Source organism: Dermochelys coriacea, chromosome 1, assembly GCF_009764565.3.
Source record: "Dermochelys coriacea isolate rDerCor1 chromosome 1, rDerCor1.pri.v4, whole genome shotgun sequence".
NCBI classification, from domain to species: Eukaryota; Metazoa; Chordata; order Testudines; family Dermochelyidae; genus Dermochelys; species Dermochelys coriacea.
The window spans coordinates 307,029,325-307,046,841 of NC_050068.2; the positions used below are offsets into that span (position 1 = coordinate 307,029,325).

Here is a 17,517-nt window from a genome sequence, read left to right on the forward strand (position 1 = left end):
GATTAATTCTTTTATCAATTAGTCTTTCCGTTTTCTGGGGGTTGACAGTATACATGTATTATTCATTCTGACATTAAGAAGAGTTTCAGAGAGCCGAGCTAAATTAGAGAGAGAATTAAAGTGTAAATGTTATTAAAATCTCAGATGAGACTAAAAATAGCATATTATGCTCTGAACATTTTTTTTTGCATTAAGAATTAAATGTACTGTATTTTTCTGAAGCTAAAGTTTGGGAATTCAAAAACAGCAGGCAAATTGATGACTGAGATTACAGACAAGGAGCATACTGTTACACACATTCAGTCACGCATAATGATTGAGGTAAAGCTTCTGGATGAAAAGAAGGATGATTATTTTTGTAAAATGTTATTGATATTTATACACCGGTGTGTTCAGGTCTAAATCAAAATGCAAGTGACAGAGCCAGTCAAGCCATATTCTGAATATTTCTAAAATATTCAATTGTGTAAAATATCTGCACATATGGTGTAGATGATCAATCTTCCAGTAAGAGTCTCAGACAGACAGATGAAATTATATGTCTTTAGGCTTTCCAGCAGATTTTCATTAGTATGTAACAGTAGGATGGCTTAGCCACTATCTCGTGGATAGTTATGGGGATTCAGTTCTTTTGGGCAAGTTATTTTAGATTGATTCCCTCACATCACACTTACAGGAAGTGCCAGGAACCTCATTTTATGGGCATCGTATTGACATCTTTCTCTCAGATTTGCAATTTTTGTCTCTCTCAGGCAGGCAGATTAGAAGGAATTATATCTTTTGATATCAGTGTAAATTAGTGTAGTTTTGCTTCAGAGAGAAGAGCTATGAATGATCGGTGTAAATTGAATGAATTGAATTTGACACTTTTCTCAGTTGTCCAAACAACTTTGGTTGACAAATGTAGAGAAAAAGAGACTGCCCAGCATATCTGGGATCTAGAAGATCCAACCCAGGTGCCTTTTTTTAAAACACAAAGTAGATTTCAGAATGTTACGTAGTAGGCCTCTTCAGTTTTTTCTTTCAGTAAATGAATTTGGAGCACTATCTTGGTTATAGAGCTAGCTACAACTCTGTGCCCTTTTCTGATTCACAGAGTGCATAGCCCCCTTTCCGGTTCTCTGCCCCCTCACCATGCCTTCACCACTCTCAGGGTGGAATCCCAAGATTCTCCCACTCTTAGACCAGACCCCAGGCTTCCACTGTGCTTACCCAGCAGGTCTGATTGGTTTCAGTATTGGCAGTATTACTCTTTAGTAGGTGTGATCAGTGGTAAATTCAGTGACCCAAAACAACCGTCTCAAACCAAGAAGTACAGTTTAATCTTTAGGAACAGAGCATAATATAAGACAAAAAGAACTTTGTGAAAAACAATAAAGGCCCACCATATCTATCTTACTGAAGGCTTGCCATCCCTTGGAAGTTTAGGATAGCCTAACTCTTCAGACCTCCCAAAGAGGTGTTCATGGGTGTTAGTGTGTTCCCCACAAACAGCTTCCTGACAACCAGCTGGCCTCCAGTCAGAAAGAGCCTTTTTAACTCTTTATTGTCCCTTTGATCTGTTCATTCCCAGCATTGGCAAAGCTTTGTAACTTGGCTGGCACCAAGGAAGTAGATTCTTCACAATTAATAGCTCAGGCTGTATCTCTTAACACCCTTAAAGTGTTTACCATAGAGTATTTTACCTGGAGCCATTGTGCCATCTTCCTGCTTATTGTTTTATTCTATTCTATATAGGTTTTTATACCATGCTCATCACTATAATATCTGAGCACCTTCTAGTAGAGCACGCAGCAATATGACTACACAGGTAACATGCTTGTTCTGTCATCCACTCCCCTGAGGGAGAAGTGTGTGGGGTGGAGTGGAGAGTCTTGTTTGGTAGGGTTTTTTTCCCTTCAAATGTACCTTTTGGTATGAGTTTATACTAGAGAAGGCAAGGTCAAAGAAATGTGGCATGCACGTGGAGAAGAAAGTCGTGAGGTTTGTGATAATCCTTAGCTCCTGGGGAATTCCCCAACAACCTATTATTAAACTAAACTAATACTATATTGTGACAAAGTTCCTCCTCTGCCTTGGTGGGTCCTGCACTTATTGGCGGATTTGCTCATCTCAGAGGTTCACGGCAGCCCTCAGTTTAGCCACTTTTGTGGCTCAAATCCGCTGTTCACTCAGTTAGCCTCATCGCTGGCCAGCATGGGGAAAAGGAAGAAGAACAATCCCCACAGTCTCTGCTGATCTACCTAGTGGATCGGGGAACAGGCCAGAGACCTTCCCCTCTGGTGGAACCCACAGTCCAGGTCAACTCCTCCAGTATCAAGTAGGGAGTTGGAGTGATGGGGGGAACCTGGGCCCGCCCTCTACTCCGGGTTCCATCCCAGGCCCCTGTGGATTGCAGCTGTCTACAGTGGCTCCTGTAACAGCTGCATGACAGCTGCAACTCCCTGGGCTACTTCCCCATGGCCTCCTCCCAACGCCTTCTTTATTCTCACCACAGGACCTTCCTCTTGATGTCTGATAATGCTTGTACTTCTCAGTCTTCCAGGAGTACACCTTCTCACTCTCAGCTTCTTACACCTCCTGCTCCGAGCTCCTCACACACACACACACACACACCACAAACTGAAGTGAGCTCCTTTTAAAACCCAGGTGCCCTGATTAGCCTGCCTGTCTTAATTTTTTCTAGCAGCTTCTTGATTGGCTGCAGGTGTTCTAATCAGCCTGTCTGCCTTAATTGTTTCCAGAAAGTTCCTGATTGTTCTGGAACCTTCCCTGTTACCTTACCCAGGGAAAAGGGACCTACTTAACCTGGGGCTAATATATCTGCCTTCTATCACTCTCCTGTAGCCATCTGGCCTGACCCTGTCACAATATGCATATGGTAAGTATCCCAATAACCCAATGTAACCATAGACTAATTATCCCAATAATCAGGTCACATACAGTATTCATAAGGTATTACAGAGCAGTTTCCTAAATAATTACTGAGCAGCTCCATGCCCTTCACAAGCATATTAGTGCAAGCAAAACTGTTGGAACTATTGATTTTCAAAGGCATGAATGGAACCTAGGTGGCTAGCTCCCCTTGGCTTTTAGTGTGAGTTAGACCTCTACATGCCATTTCTGTCAAACTCCCTCTCAATGCTAAATTCTGCTCTTTAGTCATGCAACTTCCACTGACTTCAACAGGAACTACCACAAGTACCCCATGGGCAGAAATTGGCCTCAGGAGCTAGTTAGTGGTTTCTTATTTTTTAAAGAAAGACCTCTCTCTCTCTCTCTCTCTCTCTCTCTCAATTCAGTTATGCTGGAATCCATCTTCAGTAAGGCCCAGATCCACAAAGAACAATACTTAGCGTTGAAATGCCTAACTTCTAGGTGCCCAGAAAATCAGAGGAACAGTAATGTGATCCACAACGCCTGAGTTGGGTGCCTTGACTCCCTATACAATGCATGGTGAGAGAGAGGCACCTAAAAATTCCACCCACAAAAAGCAGCATGCTAGCCAAGGAGCTGCCTCAGCTTGCCTGTGGGAGATGCTAATAAGAGGGATGTGTGGTAAGCCCCTCCCCCTCTCAGAGTGCCTAAATCCAGAGCACCTATCTCTGCTAGTGATCGACAGATAGGAACCCCTTCCTAGGAGTCCTATTTCTCATGTGAGTGCCCTAAACTGGGCTCTGGGATAGTCTGATGTGAGTCGCCTTCACTGTCTCCTATTGAAGTTTTTAATGGTAATTGAATAAGTATCAATTGGGCCAGAAAAGCAGTGATTAGAATACTCACTTGAGAAGCAGGAGACCCCTGCTCAAATTCCTTCTCATCAGTCAGAGCAGGGACTTGAACTGGTGGTCTCCCAGGGAGAGTATCTTAACTACTGGGCTCCTCTCCCAGTAGTTAAGATACTCTCCCAGTAGTTAAGTGTGGAGCTAAGCAGCCTCTGAGCTCACCTACTGGATCAGGCATTCCTCCATCAATCTTCCTGTGGTTCATAACTTGCTCTGGGACTTAGGCAGGAGATAAGGTCCTGGATGCCTAGAGGGAAACAACAGTGTGCATGCGCAGAGGCAGAAACATAGGTGACTAGGGAACTTTTACCCAGAAAACTTCAGTGCTGAGTTTAGGATTCTGCCGGGTTAGGCAGCAGCCGGGCAGGGGTTTTGTGGATCACAATGGTGCCTAAAATTGGGAGTTAGGTGCCTAAGTAGTGTTGTGGCTCTGGGCCTAAGTTACCAAGGTTTTCCATTATTTTCAGTTCATTAGTTGGTCGTCTCCCAACACCATTTACATACATTATATTACATTCACATGGATTTCAGTCAGTAGTGAAAGTTAATATCATTTATTAGGATGGTGTATTTTGTTGATTTCTGGCAAGATATGTAATGATTGAGAAAGGTAAATCTTTGACCAATGGTTAAAAAAAAAAGAATGTCATGCCTACGCTTAACATTTCTCCGTTCTTCTTTTGAGGAGATACTATTCAGACCTACAAACTGTGTTTTTTATTAAGCTTGTAAAGGAGATCTTCTCCTTTACAACACTTTGAGAAAATTTGTCTCATTCACTTCTAAAAATAAATAGCAGATCCCTGGCAATTGTTACAGTAATACTCGTACTTCATTTTCCAAACAGTGTCGCTACTGTGAGAGTGGAAAAATCAGTTTATAGTAATGACTGTGTCACAGAAAACATAATTAGCCTTACTCCAAAATTAATGAAATATAATAGCAACAGGATATACCAAACATACACATCCTAATGTCATGCATAATGAAACATCCAGAAACAGCATGTGGGGAAACAATAGGTTCATATCTATTTCAGTACTCCAACAATGATTTATTAACAAGAAGCAGGCTATGAAGTCTATTCAGCCTGTGATATGTAACAGTAATTTGCACTTGCATAATTTCTGTGTGTGTTCAGAATGCCTTACCAACAGAATCCAGCTGATATATGGCATATCTTGTTGTGCAATGGTATCTGAGAATGTCTCTTTTTAATTAAGAGGATGGCTTAATAAATTTATCTTGATAATTTGTTTCATGATAATGTTGTGCCTGGGAACTCTACAGTGGTGTCCATTGGTGGGGAGGAACTCCCCTTCCCAAGGGTTTTGTACTTGCAAAAAGTTCCATAGGCTACGGAGCTCGGGGGAGGAGGACATGACCAACCACTTTTAAGCAGTGGTCCCATGCTAAAATCAGTCTGGCTGCTGTTGTAGCAGTTCGGAGCATTGCTCCAACTGCATGGTTCAGTGCCACTCAAATTGGATCCGGCTGCCCCTCTGTCCAGACAGAGGGCTGGCCAACTCAATGGTGGCTTCACCTGGCATATGGAGAGTCTGTTCCTGTACAGAGGAGCACAGGGGAGTCCACTGAGAACTCGACTCCTGACAGCACCAGCTGAAATAGTGTGTTGGTATGAGAGAGAGGGGAGACTCCCTGACGGAGGGAGACTCAGGGTACTTCTGGGAAAAATGGGGCCGGGACAAGAATTTGCCCCCCTTCCAGAATTATCAGAGTTGGTGCCATTGGCATGACAGGAGGGATTGGACTTGTGAGAAGATACAAAGAATTTTGGTAAAGAATCAAATGCTTCCTATTCTCCCTTTCATGTCACCATGATAACTGTAGTGTTCAAATTAGGATCCAGACCTCAATTTTTCAAGAGCTTTTTATGCTAAATCTACAGGCTTCCGAACACCTGGTCCTAACAAAAAACACTATTAATTCAGCAGTGCTTCACTCATTGTATGGGGTGTTTCCTGATGTGAAGCTCTTTGCCCTGTAGAGTAACAAGCTGCATTGACTTTGTCCTCAATGCTTGTAAATTCCTCCAACTGGAGATCTACAGTTGTCTGGAGCTTACATACTCTGCTTCAGGTGCCTTTAATAAAGGCATAATACATTTTAAAAATGTGCCGTATCTTAACATGCAAGAGTAAAATGCCAGCTTTAAATACATGTAACATTAAAGCTATTGAACAAACTTCCTTTAAACTTGGCTTGTATTTTGAACCTCAATGAGATATAAACAGGATAGCTAAGACTGATTTTTCTAGCTTCAGTTTCCCATGTAATCAAATCACAGAATTTCTGCTTCCAGTCTACAGGGAAAGTATTATTGTCAGGCATACACACTGTACCTCAGACATGATTCAACATACTCAAAAAAAGTTTTACTCAATCTTAAAAAAAAGAGACACACCTTAGAGCTGAGGTCAGTTGGATTATTTCAGTCTCAAAATGTATGAGAGAAAATTACAAGCAAGTGGGAAAAAAAAGAGATTACAATAGAAGCTGGAATTCTAACCTTAATATATCAGACACTAGCAGCATCTGCTATAACATAATGTGTTATATTTAAGTAAATATTTGGATAACAACTGAAGTATTAGAACTGTTCATGAACATTTAAAGGAAAACTGCAGTGGAGTAAGAACATACAGTTCTCTAGATCAGTGTAATGAATCTAGTTCGAACATCCTTCATCAGGCTGTAGTACTTCTACTGCCGTACACCTAATCAAACTGTAGTGTCAAGTGCATAGAAAGGGTTCTTCCTGAAGAAAATGTCAGACTGGAGGAAGTTAATGATGGTTCTCTCCCAATTTCTGCCCACATGCATCACCAAAATGAAATGCTACTAATGGTTTTACTCAGATCTTTTAAATATGATCATCTCTCTCCTTCTTGCATACTTTGACCTGCAGTGAAATAAATCACAGGAGTGACATGTAAATTGTTATCGGTAGCTTTCAGTGTTCACATCCTCATAAAAACATTTCGGTCAGAGTTATTGTTTCAAGCAGCTTGCGGGGCTAGGTAAATACCTCCTCATCAGTTAACATTTTGAAGGTTGTCTTTGCCACCATAGGACTGAAGATTTATTTATTTTTAAATTTAAGGTTGGATTGTGACGCAGGAAGGGAGTGCTAGCTCAACAAGCCACTGACAGCCAGCATAATTCAGCCTTGTCTAAGCTCCCTGAACCATGACACTTGCTCCCCATCTATAGGGAAGCATTGTATTTACAAGTACAGGCATAAAATTAAGTGCCATAAAACTTTCTACCCAATTTGTACAATGTATAGTTGTACAAAGGTATGGACAGTACATATAAATTCTCAAAGATTTTTAATAAATGTGAATGTATAATGAACTTTCTGTTGTACCTGATGTTTGAGTCGTGGAGCTTTAAAATTCCCCACATTCTGTAGTAAAAGGTGTCTCATTGTTAGGTGAGCATCAGTCAAGCATCCAGCATTAGTCAAGAGAAGTCACTTGTCAGGTCAAGAGCCCCCTGCAGGACAGGCGAGAGTTTAAGACTCCGAAACTGTGTCAATAATTATACTCTATTCTTACACGTAGATTCTCATCCAGGATTCTCAGAATCTTTAGAAAAGGTACAAAGTATTACTTTACCCAAGTTACAGTTGAGGAAACTGAAGCACAGACATGTCATGAGAATTGCCAAGTGTCACTAGCACAATCAGGAGCAGAACCAGGGCTCTCCACAAAAAGTCCCCTTGCTTCAAACATTAATTCACGTTATATCCTACCGCAAAAACCCCAAGCTTTATTATGGGAATTACTGTTCAGCTGAGGTATTCAGAACAACTTCAGTGCTGGTTTTTTGTTGCTATTGTTCCCAGATGCGGTCTGTAAGCCGAATATTTAAATTCATTGACATGCCAAAAGAAGAAACAAAAAACACTAAGCCACTAAAGGATGACCAGCTTACAGGGGTCCTCATAATTGAAAACAAGCATGCAAAGGATGAGAAGCCCTGGCCATCCGGAGGCCAAATGACTGTCAAGAATCTCACAGCCAAGTATATTGATGGAGGAGCTGCTGTATTAGAAAACATTTCCTTTTCAATAAATCCTGGACAGAGGGTGAGATATTGTTTTGTCTTGTTTGAACTGACTTCAGTTAAGTTTATCCCCCAAAGTCCCTTTATGAGACAATTGAATTACTACAGTGTTGGCTGACTCTAGTAGATTTTTAATAAACAAAAACAGAAAATAGCTGCACCAACATAGGACAATTATCTAAATTACCTTAGAAAGGAATGAGGTTTTCCCTTTGTTTTTAATAAGAACTTAGCTCTGAAGTTATTAGATACAGGTAGAAAAATGAGGGGACAAAATAGCTCTGAGCTGCTAGAAATCCTGAGAGTGGTTACAGCTCAGTGAAGTATGATAAGGACTTGTTTGGGGTGTGAAAGTAGAGAGTATTGATTACATACCTACGTAATAGTTCACCAAGTTCTATTTCTGCACACGAATTTGGTTGCTTTCTCTGTTTGTTCTCCTCCCTGGGTGGAGGGAAGTTTGCTAATAAAGACAGATTTTGGGGGCAGACTGATCCAAGCAGGGCACAGAAGAATACAGGATGATGTGCCAACAGTAATGCATCACTAGCTCTAGTATTCAGAGGAATGTGAGGTCCGAACCACTCATCTGATGTGTAAAGCGGTCTTCAAAGGGCTGTACAAATATTTAACTCATCTTCACAGCCCATTAAGCCAAGATTTAGGAAAGCATCCCTTTTCAGGAAAGCCCCATTAAAGTCCAATAAGGATGCACTTAAGCACAAATGTAAGTACTTTCCTGAATCAAGGCCCCAGTGAAGAAGACATAGGCAGGTTTAGCCCTATTTCATAGCTGAGGAAACAGAAACAGAGAGGTTAAGTGATGTTCCCAAGGTCACCCAGTGAGACAGATCTCTAACTGCTGTAAGCTGCCATAGCTCCATTGACTTTAATGGAACTATACTGATTTACACCAGCTGAGCATGTAGAAGAGCCAAAGATTGGAACTCAGGAGTCTGACTTCTTTTAGTGTCATCCTCTAAACCACTCTCCGTCTGGATGAGATGTACGCTCTATGATACCTAACATGTGGGTGGTGGATTAAATTTCACTCCACTTACTACCTGGAAAATTGATCAATGCCAAAGGATAATGAAAAGGAAAGATTTTGTATGTGCAGTAGAGAGATGGACAAAAAGCTGCCTTGCAATTAAAACAAGGATCCTTTTTACAGCAGTGCGCCTAAGAAGTTCATTCCAGTTTCAGAGGTTTTCCCTTTACCTGAAATAGTGAATACCACTAGAACTGGTAATGTCTCTAGAAGCGGAATGAACTTTAAGTGCACCATGGTATTTTACCTTGCAGCTAGATACTTGTAAGTTCCTCCTATTGAGGATAATAGAAACAAGCATAAGACAGAGGAAATAAGAGAGGCCAAGTATCTATAGTGCTTTTTAACTCAATGGTAGCAGCAGGTGCTTAGCCCTCACTCCTCTCTTGGAGTCAGGTCTGATGCTGTGTTGTTCACTTTACAGGGAGAGTCCTGAACAGCAAGAAATTTCCACCACTTTACTTCCAAAATTGTCGTGTTCCCATCTGCCAAAGGAGCCCAGGCTCAGACTGCACAGCATTAGCTGTGAGAAAATACGCTACAACAACAGCCATTAGTGTGTCAACATTTGCCAATTGTTCCCACAGATATTGCCTATTCTAAATATAGGGGATAAGAAGAGGCAATCTTCAATTCCACTGTGTGGGAAATGCAAATTATTTAAATAGCAAACACTGTTTTTAGGAAGTATCAGATCCTTCTGCTCTGGCATAATTAGGGCCTCAGTGGTGTGGCCCTTCCTGCAGGATCCAGCCTTAATAAGGAAGAGATTGTTTTGCATAAGTCTGATGGTCATTCATTTAGAAGTTCCTTCTTTGATTGATGTTGTCTCATCTGCAATATTTTGTCAGCCCTGCTAAGTTAGGGAGAAACCAGAACAAGCATTAAAACCATAACATAGTGCCAGAGTATGATCTGACTGATGCCAGTATCAATGAGGTGCAAAGTCATCAAAGTCAATCAAGTTACCCCAGTGTAAGATCAGACTTAGGCCCATCTCAACAACATTGCTGAAATACAACACGTTTGTTTGAATTTTAAGGTCTTTTCTGAAGGGGGATCCACTACAAAATGGAAGGAGAAGGGCTGTGGGGAGGATGGATAATAAATAAGGGTAATGTATAAGCAAACTTGTCCTCTTTGGCTAAATGCAGGACAGATTCTCTCCTTAGGTAGCTAAATGAGGTTACACAAAAGTAAGAGAAGAATCTGGCCCAGTGTTTAATATCTCTGCTGAGGTCCTTTCCCAAAAACAATGGTAATACACATCCTATCCTACTAAGTTCTGTATGGGATAGTTCTTCAGTTGTGCTGCTACCTTGCTTTATGGTTAATGCATGAACAGTTTTAAGCAAGGATTCTCCATTCACTTTGAATTGTTTTAACATTGCAGGTAGGTCTTTTGGGAAGAACTGGGTCGGGGAAAAGCACTTTGCTCTTTGCCTTTTTAAGACTGCTGAATACGGAAGGAGATATGCAAATTGATGGCGTCTCTTGGAACACAATCACTGCGCAGCAGTGGAGAAAGGCATTTGGAGTTATACCACAGGTAATGAACAATGAAGTGACAAGGTTTTAAGTAAGATTTTCCCCAGTGTCGTACCTGGTTATTTTTCCATATGCAAACAGCAAACAGATATATTGAGCCTAGCGTTAGTTGCTTTTGACTGAAAATCAAAACCAAGAACAAAAGTGTAGATTCTGTGAATAAGCAATGTATAGCTCTCTTCTGAACAGAGCTCTGCCTTTCACCAACAGCTTGCTGCAACTCTTATTGACAGTGAACTCCTCGAAGGGGAAAGGTAGAGTACACACAGGAAACACAAAGCATCACAGGTTCACTGCCTGCTTACGCCACTCATTGTTCCAAAATGCATTAGTGCCACTTGTAGAAAAGGGGAACCATCTGATTTGACATGGTGATGTCACCTATTGTCTTTTAAAGCCTCATTATTGCATTTTAATGAATTTGAATGATAGTTCTTGCACATTTCCCTTAACAAATTGGTAGCCATACTGCTATTAACTTTCCTCTCACTTTAGTGGCCTGGGCTCTGTTGACAGTTAGATTGAGAGCTGGCTTATATTCATCTATGGCAGTGGTTCTCAACCTTTCCAGACTACCGTACCCCTTGCAGGAGTCTAATTTGTTTTGCGTACCCCAAGATTCACTTCACTTAAAAACTACTTGCTTACAAAATCAGACATAAGAATACAAAAGTGTCACAGCACATTATTACTGAAAAATTGCTTACGTTCTCATTTTTACCCTATACTTATAAAGTAAACCAATTGAAATATAACTATTGTACTTACATTTCAGTATATGGTATATAAAGCGGTATAAACAAGTCATTGTCGGTATGAAATTTTAGTTTGTACTGACTTCACTAGTGCTTTTTATGTAGCCTGTTGTAAAACCAGACAAATATCTAGATGAGTTGATGTACTGCCTGAAAGACCTCTGTGTACCCCTGATTGAGAACTACTGAGCTATGATACTTATATAGTAGCCATTCTCATACTATCTGAGCCGTTGACTATTGTAATGTATTTATCCTCACAACGTCCCTTTGAGATAGAAAGTACTAACACTTTACAGATGGGGAACTGAGGCAAAGAGATACTAGGGCCTAGATTCCTAAAGGTATTTAGGCTCCAAACTTTCACTGAAATCAATTGAAGTTAGGAGCTTAAATACCTTTGAGGATCTGGGCCTAAGCAACTTGCCCAAGGTCACACAGCAAGTCTGTGGAGGAGCAAGGAATTGAACTTGTGTCTCCCAAATCCCAGGCTAGCACCTCCTTCCCCTCTGGTTATATTAGTATGCTACCTGACTGGGAAATGAACATTATCTGGAGTAAATTATCTAGAGTAAGTAGAATATTATGTAGTAGAACAAAAAATAAAGTGTAGTGATTGGTCATTTGTAACAGGAGAGAGAACTATTACAGATTAAACATCTTGCTTTTTATTTTATGGATGAAAATTGTTAGCCCTCTCCAACAATGTTGACTCCAAATTTGTTGTATTGGTATTTTTGTGTGTTTTGAAAGCTTTCTGATGCACGAGTTTTCACTTACATACAGGATTTATCTTCAATCCTTAGCAAACCATTTGAGCGAAGCAGTATAATTAAATTAGCAATAGACTACAATCTTACCAGTAAGACAGATATACACAATATCAAAAGGCAGAGAACTACAGTAGGCCAAGTTGCAGCTAAGCCTTCTACACCAGGGGGATTCACTGAGTGGAGGATAGGAGGTGTTTCCAATATCACCCACTTGCATGATGCGGCAGTTATAATTCTTCCTGAAGACTCCATAGGAGCTTCACTGCCTCCAGATACTGAATCAATGCAGTCCTCAGCCAACCTGTTTGGTTCACTTTTTGGCCAGCACCACCGACTCCTTAGGCTTCACAGAGCCATTATTTCTCCCCAGCACAGAGTGGTTGCAGCTTCTTCCTACCACCACAGCCTTGTCCCCTAGCAGACTTTCCACCACCAGCATTAACCACTTGAGTAAGCTGGACCCCATGGTGATTGTGGACCAGTGTTTCTGTCACTCGAGTGGCAAGCTGTGACTATCACAGAAAGTTAGGGTATGTCTACACTGCACACTCTTTATGGCAGTGTGTAGAATACATATGCTACATGCCTCCCTAGCATGGGTATAAATAACAGTATAGATGGTGAGACTCAGCTTAGATGAGTAGAATAAAGACATGCCAAAACCTCAGTGCATGTACCCTATGTGGCTCATTACACACCCAACAGTGCCTCCCTGATATACACTGCTATTTTTGGAAGTGTATTGTCCTGCTGCCTCCCTGCTTCCAGAGCCTTTCTCCATCACAGAGAAAGACTCTGGCAGTAGGGAAAAGCTCTGGCAGGAGGGAGGCAGCGGGAAAGGCTCTGGCAGATCCCTGCTGTCGGAGCCTTTCCCTGACACATGTAGCTACATACCACAGTGTGGATGCAGTCGGCTTTTCACTGTGGTGGTTAGCTATACGTACCCTACATGCCACCGCAAGTGATATGCAGTGTAGACATAGCCTTAATATTACATCAGTATTTGCTGATTAGCAGGTGAACATGTGAAAGACTTTCCAATAGCTGTAAATATTGAGGGATCTTCACAAACTCTTTCATTAAAAAGGGCTCTGTCAGGTTACTCATTTTTAAAATAATGAGTTAATTCCTGGCTATTTAGACTAATACAACCCAGGGCTCTAACCTTATTTCCTTTCTTCATTTGGGTACATGGGCCAAATTCTGCTCTCCATTACACTTGAATGGACTAATTGCATTCAAGTCACTAGAGTGACTCCCAATTTGCCTCAGTGTAACAGAGAGAAGAATGTTGATGGGTTGCACATGAGTGCTGAGCATCTGTGGCATTGTCTTCTCTGTGGTTATGGGGAAAAAATAGCTGAAATGCGCCTTTTGGTGAGCATCAGGACTGACTTAAATTTTGCAAACACAAAATGGAGTCACAACTTTTTTTTCTATTTCTCGTCTTTTTTTCAGATTCTGACATTCTTTGTGATTTCGCTCCCCCTCCCAATACAAATATTTCAGCATTAGAGTTCATACTTTTCTTTAAGAAAAATACAAAGTACCCTTTCCCTGCTGCTCAGCTACACCCTTCCCCAGATGGAACCAAGAACCATATTGCATAACTTCCTAGTCCAATTCTTTCCCTGGCTGTGCTTTGTTGACAGCTTGGCTGGTCATACTCTGCCTACTGATCCCAAACTCTGCTGGTAAGCTGCCCTCTGGTTAGCTGACTTATCTCCTGTTCTCTCCCCCCTTCATCACCTTGTTTCTTCACCTACCCTTGTTTGACTGTCTCATCTCATAAGCTCCCTTATTTCCCCTTGTCTCCTGCCTAGCCTACATTTTAAAGGTTTACCAACATAGCTATGTTAGGAGTGGGAGGATGGGGAGGAAGAATCAAACCTCAGTCTAACCAATACAGCTGTGCCAGCAAAAGCCCTAGTGTAGATGCAGTTATACCAGCATAAAATGTCTTTCATTTAGGAGATAGTATAAGCTTTACCAGCAAAACTCATTTGCCACTGTAAACTGCATCTCCCCTATAACAGTGTACCAATATAACTATACCAACAAATCCGTTCTAGTGGAAATAGGTGAAACAAGTAAAAAAACAAAAAAAAACAAAAAAGGTGAAACAAGTAAAAAGGTGAATGCCAACCAGAGGAATTCTGCCCGTATGCTTCTAGTGGAGCAAAGTGTCGGTCAAGGGCATGCAAATTTATAACAAAAAATATACCAGCTCTAAGGTAGCATGTCTAAATTGGCAACAGATAAAGAGGAACCAAAGAAAGGTGTTAGAAACTGAGTAAATGGCAATTTATTTCATGCTTTCCCACAAAAATCCCTATCACCCACCCAAAAATCCCCTCCCCCCCAAATCCCCATCACCCATTCCAAACCTCACTCCCATCCCCAGCAAAAGGTAAAGGAGTACAGTACTCTCTAGGGGTTAGGACAAAGATTTTAGCATCAGGAGGCCTGGATCCTACTTCCATCTTTGCCCCAAGTATATAAGTTTGTGCAAGGAACATAACCTCTGAGTTCCATTGTTTCTCCATCTGTCAAATACAATAATATTTACTCCTGTAAAAGGGCACAAGATCTGAGGATGAAAGGGACTATTATTATTATCCATATCTTTTGGTAGCACTTACAGGCTCTAAGCAAGTATCAGGGGTTCATTGTGCGAGGCACTGTACAAACAAGTAAAACAGACATTCCCTGCCCCAGAGAGCTCACAAGACATAACATATGGCTAAAGACACACAGAGGTAGAGGACAAGGTAATAGTGAAGGTGGGTATGCTTAAGTAGCCTCAGTGGTTATGGTAATCACAGTGCAAAGTATTATTAATAAAAACCTTTCAGTGATAGTAGCCAAGTACCCATATAAATGATAGAAGCACTAATGTAAAAACAAACTTGATTCTGCAGCTGTCAGAAAAATACAATAGACTGAGATGACATTAGTTGTATAACCTGCTCCTCTACTAGCCAAAAACATGGGCTAGTTGTTAAAAGTTATGCATGGAGTCCAGTTTTAAAGTGCTTTTAATGTGGACATTTAAAGAGAACCCAGTGCCAAAAAACCATTATCTTTAGCCTCTTAAGTAAAGTTGCATGGCTTGTGGGCCAGGCCCCTACCAGGTCTGTACTGCACTTGGAGCTCCTGTCCTCAAGCCCCACAGTCAAACACTGAGCACTTGCTATGAATCTGCACTTTAATCCTCAGAAATTTCCAACTATAGAGTGAGATTAGCTCTCCACCAGCACCCTCCCCCCAGGGGAAAAAAAGTTACATACACCACACAGCCTCTTCCACCAAGAGAATAAAGAGAGGTTTGTTCTCTAGCCTTCATCTCAGATTGGGGGCGGGGAGTTGTTTATCCCCTCCCTGGAATCTGGCCTACAACAACCTACAAATATTCAAAGTCCTGGAGAGGGCTGTTTGAACAATGTAAGAACATTGGAAGGGCTGATTTTTTCTACACTACCAATCACCCCATGACAACCTTCCCTTCTCCTACCATCCCCCATCTTTGCCATTTCTTAAAATACAGTTTGATAATGGAAGGCCTCAGTTGCTCCATAGCATGCCTTTCTACAGCTGATTGCCCATGGTTGCCCTTTCTGCAGATGAGGGTTCCTGCAGTGAATCACATGAGTGATCCATCTAATCAGGCTTCCTCTCCCTAACAGTTGCCAATAGCAGATGCTACAGTGGAAAATGCAAGAAACCAAACGAGGGACAGTATGGAATAGCTGCCCAGAGGGGAAGTTTCTTCTTATTCCTCATCAGTTATTGGTTGGCTTTTGCCCTGGGGGTTTATACCCTTCTAGAACATTTTTTTGAAAACCTTAATGTGAAGCAGTAACTTGGATATCCAGTTGTTTGAAGTATGGTCACAGTGTACAAAGACCCACCTCATTATTCTGGGCAGTCTTACTAGCTGTCCTGCAGCAATAGTTACATCACACAATTCACAGGCCCGTGCATTCAGTAAGAGTGGGCAGCCATGTCCAGTTTCAATGTAATTAAGTTATCTTGTGCACTGTCATTCATAGAAGTTACACATCAAAGTATTTGACTAAGTTCAATTAAGAAATGGCCCCAGAAATAGAGCCAGTTTGGATCTGAGCATATTGTGAGGTTGGGGACCATTTCTCATTAGAATAAAATGAAGAGGAGCCTGAGAACAAAATTAAGGAGTATAGGCAAGGGAACAGCATCACTGGATGATATGTAGTGAGTGAGGCTCTTATTCTGATATTGCCTTAATCACATTAGATGTGATCATGATGTCCTATTTCAGGCCTTTTGGCAGTATGGTATATCGCATACAGTTTTACAGATTTAAATGCCCAATATTTATTAAAAGAAATCAGGCATGGAGAATAGGTTAAATATACACCATGGAACTGCAAGCTAATGAAAAGTGATGATACCTTTTGTTCCGCTCCCCCCCCCCCCACTTCATTTTAAAGGAGTTGAGAAGGAAAAGTGACATTTACCAGTTTCCAGCTCAAATGGTGGTTTGACTTTTTGGTATTCAGCCTACTTCCTTCCATCTCTCTCTTTATATTCCTGAGATGATTTCCTTTCAGAGTTCAGAGGCAGGACTGTTGTATAGGGTTCCAAGTAGCCTCTGTAAAATGCAGAGAGCTGAAAAGTGCAACTCCCCATAGATCCCCACAGGAAGGGTTTTGCAGAGTCTGAAATCTTGCAGTGGATCTAGGGAAATCAGCATGACAATACAGTGGGCCATCTGCTGCCTTAGTTCCATGTGCAGAACTCCTATAGAGATCAGGAAAGGCTCCACATGCTTACTGAGGGTAGCATAGAGATTGTTTCCTGCTCTGAGGGCTCAATTTTGCAAGGTACTGAGCACCTTCAATTCCCGGCGAGATCCATGGGAGGAAAGGGCATTTAGTATCTTCAGGGATTGCTCAGCACCCTGCAGGACTAGGTCCTGAAAAACTTGCAGAGAGCTCTATAGTTTTCAGGGCTTTTATCTTCCAATTCTCTGTTGTAAATATTTTAAAACTGATGAAAGCATTCATAGATGCATGTGAAACCAGAACATTTAAACCTTTGCATATGGAGATTAAAAGGACACCCTCAATTTGAAAAATCACATTTCCATCTGAAAGTGTTTTACCTGCTCTCATGATGATAACCTCAAAGATGATGGAAAGAGAAAAAAAATCTCTTTCAGTTTGCTTACTTTCTTCCCATGACTGCACTTTACGTGTAGTCACTGTCACTGTCTTACAATGAAGCATGCTCTTCCTCAACTCCAAACCTGTGAGAGTGTGGGAGAGTTTGCCAGGAGCAGCAGCAAAGCTGGAAGCAGAATGGATGAGTACAGCTGACCGAAGGATGACGATTCCATTGTGCAGCAACTTTCAAAGTTCATTTTCATTTCATATTGGAGTGAAAACTAAACCCTTCAAATGTTTTCACAAAAGGCTTGCATATGTGTAGATAGAGGGCCCTGGCCTGGGGTAGTCCCACCTTCAAGTCCC

General features: G+C 41.4%; 1 protein-coding gene across 2 annotated transcripts in view; it reads left to right on the top strand.

The window, feature by feature from the left end:
• Positions 1 to 17,517, top strand: part of CFTR (CF transmembrane conductance regulator) — a 149,451-nt gene that overhangs the window by 105,938 nt on the left and 25,996 nt on the right. For both annotated transcript variants that reach the window (XM_038387769.2, XM_038387770.2), the window contains 2 exons: positions 7,657 to 7,899; positions 10,322 to 10,477. In XM_038387769.2, coding sequence (XP_038243697.1) covers positions 7,657 to 7,899; positions 10,322 to 10,477 — 399 coding nt within the window. The remainder of the gene's footprint in view (positions 1 to 7,656; positions 7,900 to 10,321; positions 10,478 to 17,517) is intronic.